The following is a 15,823-nucleotide window of genomic DNA, read 5'->3' on the forward strand; positions in this document are numbered from 1 at the left end:
TAAATGTCATCAATACAAGTTGCCTGGGAAAAGAGAGATTACTTCCTGCCAGTAGGAGACCCTCTTAGAGGAGGAGTCTGACCCAGTGGCCCAGTACAGAGCCCCACCGCTGCAGAGCACACTGTGTGGTCTTCGCAGGGGGCGCCCACCAGTGAGCTGGAACTTTAGGGTTTTAGTCACAGATTCCCAGGGAGCCCAGACGTCCACACCAGTTTACAGGTCACCACAACATGCAACCCAAAACGCGTTTGTCCTTGGTGACCTGGAAAGTTTTTTCTACCCAAGCCCCAAGATAATTTGGTGTGAAATGGCTGCTCTTAATTTTGTGCGCAGAACGACTCTGTCCCACCCACCCCTCTTCTCTGGTCCGAGGGATCCAGTGCCTGGGCTGCCCTCCTTCCACTCTCCCCGCGCGGGCAGCTAACACGTTTGAATGTCCATTAAGGGCTGCAGACCCCGGCCGGTCTCTCCGGCCAGGGGCTTGCTGCGCTCGGCTTCAAGCCTCTAGCCTCTAAGCTGATGGCCTAGGCCTGGAGAAGGGCGGTGGGGTGGTCTCGGAGACAGCGAGGGTGAGGGCGCCGGCGAGAGCCAAGGGCAAGTGGGCGGGGCAGGGCAGGGAGCATTTCCTCCGCGGGGCCAGGCAGCGGGCGGGCGGGGCGCTGTGGGCGGGGCCCGCGCAGTCGGTGGTGTCGGAAGCCTCCCCGGCGGCGAAAGAGAGGGGCAGCCGGGAGAAGTTGGCAGCGGGCCTGGGGAGGGGAGGCAGCGGAAGGGGCCCCGCGTTCCATGAGCAGCGGCGCCAGCGCCCCGGCACGTAGTTCACTCCTGCGAGCATGGGACGCGATGGGCACGTCACCCACGCTGCCAGGCTAACCACCAGCCTGGTGCCAGTCCGCCTCCGGTTGACCCAGGCTCAAGGGCGGTGCGGCCGTTCCCAGTTCCCGGCTGCCCGGGACGATCGGGAGCTCCAGGTCCCTCCCGTCAGTGCATCCCCTGCCCCACCCGAGACCCCGCTCCCTGCTGGGCCGCGCCGAACACCGGGCTCGGAAGGGGAGGAGCTTGCAGCGGGCGAGCGGCCCGAATCTCGGGGCGCGGCCGCCCAGGAACCCAGCTTCGGCGGGGTGCGGCGGGGTTGTTCCGAGCTGGCCAGAGCGGACACGCCTCCTCGCTGGGCACCTCACTCGGGAGGGGAAAGGGAGAAGCGGAGGCGAGCCCCGCAGGGCGCGCCCACCCGGCGCACGGCAGAGGCGGGGCGGGAGGGACAAAGGGGCGCCCTCCTGAGCGCTCGCCTCCGCGCCGGGGTTCAAGGCTGTCACCGTACAAAAGCTCCAGCAGGAAAATACCCCGCGGGGTCCCAGCCGCTGAGGGGTGGGGGAGCGACCCGCGCGGCCACGCCCCAGCCTGCCGCCCTCGGACGTGGTGCGTCAGCGTGCCCGGCTCACGGCTCTAATTTCCGCCCCTCCTCCCGCCGCCAAGGGGGCACGCCCATTGGCACGCGCAGGCCCCTAGGCCGAGTGGGAGTCTCTCACTGTGAGGATTGGCCGGGCCGCGTACCCGCGAACCAATGGCGCCAGTCCTTGTCCTCGACCACGCCCCTTCCCCAGAGGCGGGCGCGCGACCGCTCCATCCCGCCGGTGCGCGCTCCAGGATCCCCGCCCCCTCCGCGTGCGCGGCTCCCCGCGGCCGCCGCCGCCGCCTGTAACCTGCGCTGCCAGGATGTGGCTGGGGGCTGACGTCGGGTCCAGATGTGGCCCCGGCCCCGCCCACCCCCGGAGCCGGGCCGCCCACACCGAGCCGCGGCGCGCACGGCTGCTGTCTCGCCTGCCACAATGGGCGGCGAGGCTGCGGCCGCGACTTGGCGCGGTCGTCCCTAACGTCGCCGCTCGGCATCCTTAGGACAAGTCGCCCCTGACGTCGCGTGGGGATCCCACTCGCCCGCGCCCCCCATGCGTTCACTCTTCGGAGCCCAGCCGGGCGGGCGCCTAGTAGACGCGGAGCCGCGCGGGTGACGGCAGAGGCGGCTGCGCGCCCAGCCCAGCCCGCGGAGAGGGCGCGCCTCGCCCCCGCCCCCCGCCCGCTCTCCGGAGGCCGTGGGTGCGGATGCGCCGCTGACGACTCGCAGCAACCAGCAGTGCCGCCCGTCCGCCGGCTGGATCCCGCAGCATGGCAGCAGCCGCCTATGTGGACCACTTCGCCGCCGAGTGCCTCGTGTCCATGTCGAACCGCGCGGTCGTGCACGGGCCGCGGGAGGGGCCGGAGCCCGGACCCGAGGGCGCGGCCACTGTCGCCGCCACGCTGCCCCGCGTCGAAGAACGCCGCGACGGCAAGGACAGTGCCTCGCTCTTCGTAGTGGCGCGGATCCTAGCGGACCTTAACCAGCAAGCGCCGGCGCCTGCCCCGGCGGAGCGCAGAGAAGGCGCCGCGGCCCGGAAGGCGAGGACCCCCTGCCGCCTACCACCGGCGCCGCCACCCGCCCCCGAGCCCGCCTTCCCCGGCGCCAGTGGCGCGGCGGCCGCGCCCCTCAGCCCGGCGTGGAGCGAGCCCGAGCCCGAACCCGAGGCGGGGCTGGAGCCCGAGCGAGAGCCGGGGCCCGCGGGGAGCGGCGAGCCCGGCCTCAGACAAAGGGGCCGGCGGGGCCGAAGTCGCACCGACCTCGAGTCCCCGCAGAGAAAGCACAAGTGCCACTACGCGGGCTGCGAGAAAGTTTACGGGAAATCCTCGCACCTCAAGGCGCACCTGAGAACTCACACAGGTCAGTGGGGCGGCCCGGGAGCCCCGAGCAAGCGATCCGGGGCCAGTGCTAGTCGCCCAGCCACGCCCCCGGAGCCACCAGCTGGGTGCGAGGGCGATCGGGCCGGGAACGGTCGGGGCCTCGCCCCTTTCCCCGTGGCTCTGGGTTGCGGGCGACACTGCGCGCCGCGCGAAGCGGGTCCGTGCGCTGGGAGCCGGCACCCGCCCGGCGACCGCGCCCCCGCCGGGCACGCCCCCTCCTCCGGCGCGCTCGGGCGGGGCCGCGGGGGCGAGTGTCGTCATCGGGCCCCGGGGCGGGGACCCCGCCCAGGCCCGGGGGCGCGCGGGCAGGTGCGGGCGAGCTGGATGGGGGTCGCAAGTGGCACCCGGGGAGATTGGCGACCCGGACGCCCGGGAGCCGCGGGGAGCGGGTGTCCTCTCCTGGCCCCTCCCCCGTCGGTCGGGCGCGCGCTCAGCAGGGGCGGGCCCGGCCCGGGCGCGCGGCGGGCGAAGTTCACGCGGGGACAGGGCTTTCTCCAGCCACTCGGCACATTCTTCGCTCTCCTCTTCCTGTAATTTTTCCAGCGCTCTAAGGTTTAATTTGTCGAAACCGGAGCCAGAGGCTGCCGACGCGGGGGGCGGTCCCGGGTCCTCGTCCGGGGCTCTTTGTGGGAGCCCCGCCCATCCGGCCGGCGGGGGCGCGCCAGACCCGAGGGGCTCCTTGGGGCCGGGGCGCTGTCTCCCGAAAGGAGCGCACTGCCTTCTGGCCGCGGATCTGCGTCGCCTTCCTCCCGGCCTCGCTCTCACCTGCCGGGGCCGGATGCGGGCGGGCAGCACCTGCACGGGGGCGGGTGGCGGGAGCTGACATTCTAGGAGCCCCAGACCGCCGCCCGCCCCCCACCCCAGGGCAACATTTTCCTCTCGCGGGCCCAGGACTTTGTCGTAGATTGCTCTGTGGTTGTTTTTTGTCTTTTAACACAAAAGTGGAAACAACCTTTCAATGGATGGCATGCTTTCTCTCCCAGTTTGGTTTAAAGAATTGTGTATTTCCTCTGAGCCCACGCGAACTCTTCTGGACACAAGTCTTCCACTTTGGGGACCGGTTCAAAACTCTCATACCGTTAACCTTGTTTCAAAAGTTGAGGCGTCTCATTTGTCAAACAGTTCACAAGCTGATTAAATGACTGATTTAAAAGCCGCAGTTTTCAAGAATCTAGAGCTGAAAAGCTTTTTCTCCGGATAAATTTGCAAATGAACCGCCCCACGGGCTGCAGGTGTCAGGAACCGCGTATCTCACGAACTGCACCTCCCACGCCGGCCCCGCATTTCTGGTCCCGCGCTATGACCGCTCAAACAGCTTGGTGGGGTCGCGGGTGAAGGCGGGGCCATTTCTAGGCTGAGTCAGAATTCGGGCTGTGTGGACTCGGAGGTGGGGACGTTGTTGCAAGAGTGGGTGTGGTCGTGGGGGAGGGGCCACGCTGTATTCTGAGCGAGGTGGACCCCGTCACCTGGTAGCCGGGCCGCGTTTGGTTTATGGCTGGAGTTGAGCACTCGGTTGAGAGCCAGGCCAGTACCGAACAGAGGAGTGTATTGGAAAAGCTTTCTGAATCCTGTGTTACTGTGGCTTCCCAACCCGGTAAAGAGTCTGCCTGCAGTGCGGGAGACCCGGGTTCGATCCCTGGATCGGGAAGATCCCCTGGAGAAGGAAATACTCCAGTATTCTTGTCTGGAAAATCCCATGGACAGAGGAGCCTGGTCAGTTACAGTCCATGGGTTCGCAAACAGTCGGATACGACTGAGCGACTTCTCTTTCTTTCCCAACCCGGCAGCACCCGGTAGCCAGATTCGCGAATTGCGGAGGGATCGGCCCCGGGGCGGGGCTCGCCCGGGCCTCCGGCTGGGGCTGCCTTCCGGATTGCCTCAGCCCCCTGGTCCAGGCTGCCTGTGCCCTGCGCGGCACGGGGCAAGATGGCTAGATGTTTAGGGCAGGGGCGCTAGGAACCCACGCCTTCGCAGTGGGGCGGAAGCCGGCCTCTCCGGGGTGCCTGGAAGCCAGAACAGGATGAATCCATTCTTTGGCCTGCAGTGTGCTAGTCTGTTCATTCTTAGAGCAGGGAGCCGGCTCCGCCTTCCAGGTGTGCAGAAACTCGAATCTCTGCCTCCAGAGCAGATCTCCAAGTCAGGAGTGCACAGGGTCCCTTGGGGCCTTTGGAAATGTAGGTTCCTAGGTCCCAGATGCTGACTGAAGTTTAAGGGGTCCCTCCAGGTGCATCTGCTTATGAACTAAGGACCTACCTATGGCTCAGGGCACCTTCAGGAAGCCTGAGCCCAGGTGTGCAGAGCATAAGTAACTGGTGATCATAGAGGGCATAGGGGCAGCCCACAGAAGGGAGAGGCTAGGCAAGCTAGCTGCAGGGGCTGACCCAGAGGCGATTTGGGAAGATCCAGGAGGCAGACCCTGGTTTGTGGGCTCCCAGAGTGTTCTGGTAGGGAGTGTCTCTGCAGGCAGTGACTCAGGTCACGCTAGGCCTTTCAAACTGTTAGGGACCCCCTAACAATAGTGATTGTATGGTGGGGGGGGGGGGCATGAATACTAATATGACTTTAGCCAAGGAGGCAGTTGGAAGCTTGCTTTGCCTAGCTCTGTGACCAGGGACTGATTCCCATTACTCCCTTGACCACCTGGAAGGTCTGCAGGAAACGGGTGTGCATATGTGAAAATCCTCTGGGAGGTCCTAAGGTCAGCTTCGACTTTGATCTCCCACCACCACCCAGACCAACTACATGCAAAGAGCCACCTGTCCTGGTTAGCTGTGTGGCAGTGTGGTCCCCTGTTACATCCCCCACTGGTCATCCTCAGGACTGATGACCCTCTGTCACCTTTAGGTAACTGGTGTTAGAGCATGCGCATGCTAGAACAAAACACACGATCATCTTTGCAACTGAATCCCCTTACTGTTTGGTTGATCATAACTTCCCAGCTCAGACCTGGGAAGTTTGCTTAACCTCACTCTGGGGACTCCCTAAACCAGGAGCAGATTTTCTTGGAGTCTGAAGGGCTTTGATTTGAAAATTTAAGGACCTGGAGAAGGAAAGCACTGGATCCCTCTGAGGACACCCCCAAGCCCTCCTACCTGGCAACGTCACACATGTGAGGGTTCCTGCCTGCTGGGCTTAGTGGAGCTCAGGCAGAGTGGGCCCGGGTTTTCTTGCCAGACACATCCTGGATCCATTCTTCCCTGTGGGTTCTCACAAACGATTGTTTTCCGATAACCTTTGTACCCTATTTGCCCTCCAGCTCCAGCAGCCAGAACCTCTCCTTGCACCCTGGACTGGGCCGTCTCAGCAGATCTGGGGGCCTGGCTAGAAAGGTGGATCTAGCCCCGCCTCCTGTGGTCCCAGAGTTAGTTGCTCCTGCTCACCTGGCCTGTGTGGGATGGAAAGTAGAGAAGGTTGCATTGTCTCAGCCATTTCCTGTGATCACTTGGGGCAGGGTTTGTTTAAAATTTATCTTGACCCCCTGAACAGGGGATTTGATTCCCAGGGCCATGACGGGGGCCAGGATTTATTCCTAACTCTCCCCTGACTTGAGCTCTGGCGTTAGAACGTGGTATTCCAAGCACACTGCCAGCCTAGACCCCTGGCAGGTGCTCCCCAGGCAGCTGTGTTGGGAAGGCAGCCCATCAGCGTGGAGGGTGGCTGCCAGGATCTCCTTCACCCAGAGCAAGCCACGCTGGCAGAGGGCCAGCACTTTGTCTGGGCCACAGCCAGGCCAGTATCTCCCGCCCCTGCTCCCCCACAGTCCTAGCCTGCCAGTCGGCCTGGTTGTGAAACTCTTCAAACAATGCAGAAGTGTGCAGGCAGAATTCACGAGCTCTCCCCTCCCCCAGCTAGCCACTGTTTCTCTATGTTATAGATACATCTCTTTCCAGACTCTTAATGCATTTTTGTGTATATACACATGCATGTTTATCCATGGAGTAGGTGATTTAAAAACACACATGTAGGATCCACAGAACACATCCAGTCAAGGCTTTTGTCCTGTGTGTTTGCTTAGGGAGGCAGCTTCATTCTTTTTCCTGGCTGCCTCATACTCCAGGGTGCAGCTCTGTGGCGGTACTGTCAGTCACCCAGCCTCTTACCTGCTGCAGGCACAGCTGTGCTGCTTTTCTCATTTGTTTGCTGTTGGAAACGATTTAGCAGGGCACTCTTGTGTGTGTCTTGGTGTCCACTTGGCATTTGTGGGGGATCGAGACCTAGCGGTATTAGTGACAGCATAGGTGGCGCGTGCGTGGTGCAGCTAGTCTGTTGACTTAAAGGACAGGTTATGTTTTGGAAGGAAACAGACCAAAAGATATTGGTCTCCCCAGGGCTAAGGGTCCTGCTATATTGCTGGCTGCCCTTTCTTTTTTTCCAAAAAAAAAAAAAAAAAATTCTTCCATTTCTCCTTTTGTACATGTGAAAGCACCACATCGAGAACATTTTTTGAAGCAACCTCAACAAAGCCATGTTAGCCATGCCTCACGACCAGCCATCCTGCTATCCTGACATGGCTTACCCGCTGGAGCTCAGCCACCGCTGCAGTGAGGTATGCCCCGTGGGCCACCCGGCACAGCCTGCACTAGTGGAGGAGTGTCATGTGAGCTATTTGCTCCCCATTCCCCTGCCTGAAAGCAGACTGCAACCCCCCCCACACACACACACACACACATACACACATACCTGCTTCCATGTGAGCGGCTGGTAGGACCAGGTTTCGCTTAATCAGAGGCCCTGTCTGTGTGTGGCCTCTGGAACCAACAGGGTTGGGGGAGTCCCCTCTTCAGAGCCGGTGCTGCTGCCAAGTCCACTCATTGAAGGGGGCTCGTGGGGACTCCTGGCTCTCAGGGCCTCTCTGCCCCAACATGACTTTGAATGTCGGTGGTTGTCTAACTCCTGGATGTAGTGCATCAGAAGGGCAAGGGTGAGATGCACTGCTGGTGGCTAAAAGCCTGGGAGAAAGGAAACCAAAGGCTTATTCACATGTGGTAGTAATGTGTTTAAATGCATAACTTGAGAAACCCCACAAACCCCACAGCACTAGAGCAGACAGACCTGGGGTGTCTGCAGAAGCCATGCCATCCTCCCCACCATCCCCAGGGCCTGTGCCCCGTGACACCTGATCTTCCCAACAGAGGTCTGGAGCTTTCAGGGCATAGTTAAGGTGTGTCTGGTTTGGGCTGAAAGAAGGCAGTGAAAAGAGTTTTCAAAATAAAAAACCTGTAGAATGACACACTCAGCTCTTAGGTTGTGTCCAGCATATCCACACTGCTCGCCAGGGGCCAGGGCTTCCATTTGCAATAGGACCCTATGGAACAGGCATTGCTATTGCTACTCCTTTTTAAAGGACAGCCAGACTCAGACTGGTTAAGAAATATGCCGGAGGTTGCAGAGCAGGTGAGGGTGGGGCTGGGACCTATACCAGGCAGCCCCGCTCCAGAGTATGTCTGTGTGTGTGACAGCTGTGCCCATGTGAACCTGGGGTGTCGGGTGAGCAGGGCCTCAGGGTGTCAGAAGCCCATGTGCCCCTCACACACTGCTTCCCCCGCAAGTCCTTATTACTTCTGAAACATTAAGAGATGGTACAGTGTACTTGCATATATTCTCCTAGTCGGTAGTTAATATTCTCTCCCAGTTTAAAAAAAAGTCTTTCTTCCCTCCTTCCTGCCTCCTCTCTCTAAATATTATATTTTCTGCCTTCTTTACCTCTCAAAATACTATTTACTATGTAACATACAGTCCATATTCAGTTTCCCTGATAACCGTCACCCACCCCCAGGTGGCCCACACAAGAGCCAGGATGTGGTTAATCACACATTGCATTTGGTTGTCCTCATTCTTTAGCATCCCTGGGTCTGAAAGCACCCCGCCTCTCTGCATCACTGGGTCTTTGGTTCATTGGCATTTTAGGACCCAGGCCAGTTGCCTTGCAGAAAAATCCCTCCATCTGCACTTGTCTCATCGTTTTTCTCATGATCAGATACCATGTAAACCATCTTTGGTCAAAACTACAGCGCAGGTAGTGCTGGTGCCCCAGAGGGGGACATGCGGTGCTGTATTGCAAATGAAGGGGTGTTTGCCAGGCTGCCCCACTCTACAGGAGTGTCCTGCTCTCAACAATAAATACCACTCTGAGACTGTGGCTTGCCAGAGGGTCCCGCTGCTCCTGTGTGGAGCCAGGTGCCATGCTGGGGTGCCGTCTGCTCACCTGCACTCAGCCCCTGCTGCCCAGTCCACCTGCCTGGCTTCTGTGCATCCCCCAGCCTCCTTGCCTGGACCAGTGCTGGTTTTTCAGGTTTGTTGTTGGAAGTCTTTTTTAAAGTCAGAGGACAACTCGGGAGTCCCCTAATGTTAGGTTGAATCAGATGTTTCTAGATAGTCTTCGTCATGGTTTAGGAGGTGGTCGTGAGTGTGTTCTTCACAGTTAGCGCACCCACACCCGGCTCTGTGCCCAAAGTGACCCGTCTCCCAGACCTGGGTGGGCAGGTCTTGCAGCCCATGGCACCCTTAATGTCCTAGTGGATCTCAACATACTATCCAGAAAAAAACCAAATCTGAATCTAAGTCCACACTCCTGAGCCTGCTTTCCGTTCCTTTCACAGCCCCAAGTTGGAAGTCAGTGTCCTGTCAAGATGGGAATAAACTTGTTAGTTAAGTCAGGAGCACTTGCTCCTGTGTGACTGGAAGCGGTTGGAGAGGACAGAGTCCCTTGAGCCAAGCCCTGGGCTCAGAGGCCTCGGTCCCTGCCCTGGGCCAAGACAATGGAGGCTGGACCTCTGAGTTTTTACTCTGAGGGCAGTGATCTAACATGAGGTACTTAGTGTAGGACAGGAGAACCCCTCACCCAACCCCGAGTTCTGCCATTTATAAGGTATTCTGTCCCTTGTAGCTGGCCTGAGTATCTCAGCCTGCAGTGTGTTTCCATGGAACCTGTTTCTATGGAACCCATGACTTCTGGTCCCGGTTGTCTGTTTCACACGTCGGGGCCCACACCCACCCCCAGCCCTTTTCCAGCAAGGAGGCTCTGCAGTGGGCGAGTGGGCCCTGGAGGGGAGACAACACTCCTTGGTCCTCCAGTGGCCTGGCTGTCCCGTGTCCTCCACCTGCTCCCTGTCCCCACTGAGTCAGGTGGGGCAGGGCATCCTCCCCATTCACCATGGGCCTTTTGTGTGCAGTGTCGGGGAGGCCTGGCCCAGTGCGGCAGATGGGGTGGGTGTCCTCCCTGTTCACCAGGGGCCTTGTGTGTACAGTGAGGGCAGCCTGGCCCAGTGTGGCATCTGCATGACATCATTCTGAACCTGCAGCATGGAGCCACACTCCAGGTTTTTACTGTATGCAGAGGGGGTGGGGGTGGGAGTGATCTGTTGATTGTTCTCCTTTTCTCAAGTTCATCATGCAAAAACACTTGCTAACCAGGAACTTGGCCGCCCTCCGTGGCCATCAGCCAGTCTGTCCCAAGGTGACCTGTTTGGAAAAGTGCTGAGACTTGAGGCCTTGGATTAAGCGTCCCTGTGCCGTGGCCTATCCTGCACAGGTGGGTGGCCCATGGTCCCTGAGCACAGGCCTGCCTCCTGGAGCCAGAGAAAGAGCTTTGCAAGAAATAGTTTGGGGCCCAAATTGGTGGTCACTCACCGGGGGGTATGAGGCTTGGCCTGTGCCAGGTCCTGTCTCGGAAGGAGCTTCTGGCAAGGCCCGTGTCCTGCAGACACGGCCAGCTGGAAGGAAGCACAGCTGTGGGAGAGGGAGGGGGCTTAGGAGTTGGAGGGGCTTCCTGGCCCCCACCTGGGGCCCCAGCAGGGTGACAGCTAGGCAGCCTGGCAGGGGGTCTAGGGCCCAGGACGGGGCTCCTTATACCCTTGGGTTAAGTTGGATGTCATCCTCCTCCGATGGGAGCAGGACAGGAACTTCTTTCTCTTATATTCCTTCTCTGAGCTCATTTGTTTTTAACTCTGTTAGTATATTAACACTCACTTTAAAAAATGGAGAAGGAAATGGCATCCTACTGTAGTATTCTCGCCTGGGAAATATCATGGACAGACGAGCCTGGTGGGCTACAGTCCATGGGGTCGCAGGGTCGGACACAACTGAGCAACTAACACACTTCCACTAAATAAAAAAGATAAAGTGTTTGGGGGCTAGAGGAAGAAGCTAAAGTTAATGACAGATCAAGAGTGGAGGTTTTTGCAAGAAAGTGTTGGGAAACAGAGAGGAACCATAAAAGGCACACACAAACCTCAGCACTCAGCCGCCAGGAGGGACTGACCAGGGCCTGGGAGGCACAGGCATGTCCTTGGCGGACAGTGGTGTTTTGCCTGGGCCTTTGGCCGGCTGAGCTGTTCGTCTGAGATGGGGGAGGGTCTGGAAGCTAGGGGGTTAGCATCTTATAGTAACAAACCTTACAGGTTTTCACTAGAGGGAGAGATAGTAAGTGTGGATTCATTACACAGTTGCCACTGATACTAATCTAAGCTGTATGGTGAGTGATAGGTAGTCTGGCCACTTAGGGGCCCTGCCTGCTTCCCTGACTTCTGCCCTTTGTCCTCCTTCCTACTTCAGGCCACTCTGGTTTGCCCACTGGTCGTGGGTGATCCTCTCCCACTGGGGGTGAGCACGGTGGGGCAGGTAGGTGGGCCTCAGGCAGATCTCCATCCATCACTGAGGTCTCGCCCAGTTCCCATTCTGGAAGGACTTCCCCATGTTTGTTCATCAGTTGTCATTTTTGTCCCCGAGGACAGGGAGTGTAGGGTCAGGAGGACCACTCAAGACTCCCGCTTCTGCAGCCCCGGGTGCTCAGGGCTGTTACTCAGGTTTCCTTGTCTTTTCTAGAGAACCCCTTTGGGCCGCTTGCCTGAAAATCCTGTGGCCTTTGAGATTCCCTGGCAGCCCAGTGGTTATGGCTGTGCACTTCCACTAGAGGGGTTGCAGGTTCAATCCCAGATCAGGGAACTAAGATCCTACAAGCTTCACGGAGCAGCTAAAAAATAAAAAGTAATAACGTTGCCTCGTTGTTTGGCCTAAGGCACCAGGGTATTCCCTGGGATAGTCTGAGGGACTTTGCAGGATGCCATCTTTTATGATCATGAAATGTCGTTCAGTGTTTCCTCTGAGCCCTCTTCCGGGTGGGGCCTGAGCATTCACTGCACAGGCGTCATGCTGTTGTGTTGGTGATAGCTGTTGTGTTGGTGATAGCTGTTGTGTTGGTGATCGAGGTGGTTGCCCTGAGTTACCATCAGGCCTCTGGGGTTTGCAGGAAATTCAGCCTTGTCTTCTTTGTTGTTGTTCAGTTGCTAAGTCATGTTTTACTCTCTGCGACCCCATGGACTGCAGCACACCAGGCTTCCCTGTCCTACACCATCTCCCAGAGTTTGCTTAAACTCATGTTCATTGAATTGATGATTCCATCCAGCCGTCTCATCCTCTCATCCCCTTCTCCTTCTGCCTTCAGTCTTTCCCAGCATCAGGGTCGCTCTTCGCATCAGGTGGCCGAAGTATTGGAGCTTCAGCTTTCAGCATCAGTCCTTCCAATGAATATTCAGGGTTGATTTCTTTGATAGGCTTTCCTTCCTGAACACTGGACTGGGTGTTACCTGCTCTCATCCTGCTTTGGACAGGTGGCATCAGCCTTCAGTTCACTCAATTGAGCCTTTGAGAACCATCAGTATTGATCTCCCTTCCCCTGATCATCTCCCGAACTTGTGAGCCAGTTGTTTTAACTTCTTCCATGTTCAGCTCCTCCCATCATGTGTTCAGCTCTGCGCAGGGCCTTGGGAGATAGACACTGACACGCATGTGTGCACGTGCTGTGCGTGCTTATGTGTGTGAATGTGGCCAGCCTCCTGCCAAAGCTCAGGGCAGTTGTTTCTCTGGAAGGAGGCCTGTCAGGAGGCCTCTGGCCAGGTGGCTCCAGCTGCAGCAGGTGTGTCATCACGCCCAGCATCACCCTGCAGGAGCCTGGGGAAGGCACAGTGTGTCCAGAGTGGCTGCAGGGGCAGCAGGGATCCTGGAGCCGTGCTGGAGGGTATGACTCCCTGGGTGCCAGTAGGTCACTTGTTCTGGGCTGTTCTGCCCTGATCTGGGCTGGCAGCCTGTTATGGGGTCTGGTTGTGGCTGACCTGAGCTAAGCAGCAAGTCCAACCTGGTCCTCACATTTCCTCCTTTTTCTCCTCCCTTTCCTTCACCTCCTCCTTCCTTTCCTCTCCCCCAACCTGGGATCTACGCATACTGCCAAGCTGTCCTGAAGGGTTTCCAGTCCTGGGCAGAGGCAGTGGGTGCACTGGGGAGCAGGCCCAGGATGCTGGAGAAGCCCTTCCTTTGTGCTGTGGCCTGGCTCAGCCTGGGAGAGTGGTAGAGGGCTGGGGTGGGGCTGTAGCTTCCTCTTCAGTCTTCTGGGCCCCTGGGGACACCCAGGCGGCCTTTCCTATGAGGTGTTGGAGGTGGCAGCCTAGCTGTTCCCAGTCAATGGTCAGCATCCTCCTACACAGTGGAGGGAGAGGTAAACACTGGGTTGCCTTGGCAACTGGCTGAGCCAGGGCTCAGAGTGCTTGTGGTGAGAGAAGCTCTCATTGTCTCAAGTTTCTGGGATGAGCTTCTGTTTTGATTTTTTTTTTTCCTTTAATTAGCTGGAGTGACTAAGATACCAAGATGCCTGACCTGGTTCCTAGAATTTCTTAATAAACATTTATATTCCTTTTATAGGAGGCATGTTTCTTTCCATGATTCATAGGCTTTTTGTTTTAAACTGTGGAGAGGCCCTGGCATGGCTGGGGAAGGGGCAGAGGGTGCGATGGCAGGGTCCTGGCCCGCGAGTGCTTACTTCAGCACCGCCCAAGGACTGTGTTGACTTTGAGGTTGATGAAGCTCTCTGGAGAGATTTGGGGAGGTACCTCTCTCATCTCAGGGTGTTCAGAGCCCCAAAACATGCATCCAGAAGTCTGTCTAAGCCCAAACAGTGCCTTTCCCCCCACCCCCCAGATGCCAGACTCTCCTGGGAGGCCAAGATAGGAGCTTGTGTACACCTTGATACAAGGTGTACTTTGGTGTTTGCTCTTAAACCTTGCTGCTCTCAGAGGTGGCTGGGCTGGGTATCCCTGGATTCGACAGGGTCTAGCCAGGAAGGGGCACCTCGCTGGGTGACACCCAGTGACAGGCTATCCTACAGGCCTCTCCCTTTACCTGGCACTGCCCTGCTCCATCCGCCCCCACTGAGGAGGTGCCAGGTGAGTCTGCAAGGAAGCTGACCTTGTTGGTTTTATCATGCATAGAGCAGACCCACATGGCCATCTACAGAGTTGGGCCAGGCCTGTGTCTTTGTAGTGGGTATGCAGGCCTCTTGGCTCCCTTCCCTCAGCACAAGACAGGGCTGCCTTGTGGGCCCCCCACCCCTGGTTTTCCTGAATGAGAAGCAGCTCCCTGAGGAGGCGGCTGTTGGCGTTGCAGGGACAGTGTGTTGGGGGTCCTGCCATCTGTAAGTCCTGACCATCTGGGCTGTGGACTTGGAGCCATGTTGTTGCTGTATCTCTGGTCCCAGCCCCACATAAGCTTGACTGCACATGCCCTGTGTCTTAGTAACCTCAGTCAAGAGCCTCTCAATGCTTTGTTTTCATCAGAGGAAGGGCTTTTTGTCTGATTATGTGCTGTCATTTTAACGGACGCAAAGTGCGGTATGGTGTTGGCCTGGGAGGGAGAACAGATGGAGCCTGGCTCCACGTTCTCAACTGGGCAGCAGGTTGGGCCGTGAGAGCGGCCCTGAGAGCATGCACAAGGCATGTGGTGTTGGGAGTATGTGTGTGTCTGTGAGTTTGTGTGTGTCTGCAAGTGTGTGTACTAGTACGTGTGTGTCTATGAGTGTCTACTAGTGTGTGTGTGTCTACAAGTGCATTTGTGTCCACGAGTGCATGTGTCTGTACATGTGTGTGTGTGTGTCTACCCCATGAGAGCAGGATTCCCCCCACTGTTGCTTTGCTCTTGGGCACCTGAATTAACAGACATTTTTGCTGACTTCTCTTTTGGGGAGAAACAGATGACTTAGAATGACTTTTTGAAGTAGGTTCCAGCTCGTGCATCAGGGCCTCCCAGAACCACCCCGGGGCTCATTGTGTGGGTGAGCTGTGTCCCAACCTCAGCTCAGGTCTGTCCATTTTCTCTACCGCAGAAAGGCGGTAGAGATCCTATTGCTATGGAGATGCGCTGCCCAGAGTCTGTGCTCAGGCTGGGGAGTGGCACCCTCAGAGGTGAGCCTCACTGGTTACTGGTTACCAGGCACTCAGCCCTGACCACACACTGTAAGACAGGAGCCGCCGAACTGGAGCCTTGAGGTAGAAGCCCAGGCCCCTGTCCCCAGAGCAGCTCTGAACATGCCCAGGCCAGGGGTAGGAGCAGGGGTGGCATCCTCCACCTCCTCACCACTGGGTATCACTGGTCTTGACCATCTCATGGTGATGAGCAGCAGTGCCAGTCCTGCCAGGGCACTCCACCTGGATGGATGGGCCCTCTGGGTGGGGCTTCCAGAAGCCGGCCGTGTTGGGAGAGAGGCTCACCTCGGGGAGGCCCCTTTGTAAACTGCAGCCTCTTCAGTCGGAAGGACAGAGGTCTCGTTGGCAGTGTCTGTGGCCCCTTCAGGTGAAGGGCTCTGTCCCCATGGCCAGGGGAGCGCCCTTAGGACCATGGGCTTCCTGAGCCCTGGGTCTGAGCAGCACCCGGGGTGTTTTCCAGGGTGACTGTTCTCATGGACTCCGGGCCATCTAGGGATTTTCTCCACTTTCTTCTCTCTCTTTTGGGGCTGCAGTTCTCTGTTTGCAGATTCGAGAGTTGTGTCCTAGAGGGAAGTGTGGGAGCCTTGTTGAGGCCAGCTCATCAGCTGCGGAACCACAGTTCTGTCCTTCTCCTCGAGGCTCTCACCCTCGCATCAGTGCATTTGGCATCGAGGTGCTTCCTGTGCAGTCTGAGGGGCCACGTGGAAGGAGCACCTCTGTGCTGAGTGACACCTGGGCAGCTGTGTGGCCTTCCTTCCTCTGTCCTGCATCTGGTTGTTTCAGAGGACATTTGTGGGCATCCAGGT

The 15,823-nt window shown here is 58.1% G+C and overlaps 1 protein-coding gene across 1 annotated transcript in view; it reads left to right on the top strand.

Annotated features, from left to right (window-relative positions):
- The first annotated feature begins 1,599 nt into the window (after positions 1-1,599).
- KLF13 (KLF transcription factor 13) overlaps positions 1,600-15,823 on the top strand; it is a 43,192-nt gene continuing 28,968 nt past the window's right edge. The window contains exon 1 of the mRNA XM_069559298.1: positions 1,600-2,749. Within this exon, the coding sequence (XP_069415399.1) occupies positions 2,161-2,749 (589 nt within the window). The 5' untranslated portion in view covers positions 1,600-2,160. The remainder of the gene's footprint in view (positions 2,750-15,823) is intronic.

The sequence above is a fragment of the Ovis canadensis genome, chromosome 18, assembly GCF_042477335.2.
Source record: "Ovis canadensis isolate MfBH-ARS-UI-01 breed Bighorn chromosome 18, ARS-UI_OviCan_v2, whole genome shotgun sequence".
Taxonomy (NCBI): Eukaryota; Metazoa; Chordata; class Mammalia; order Artiodactyla; family Bovidae; genus Ovis; species Ovis canadensis.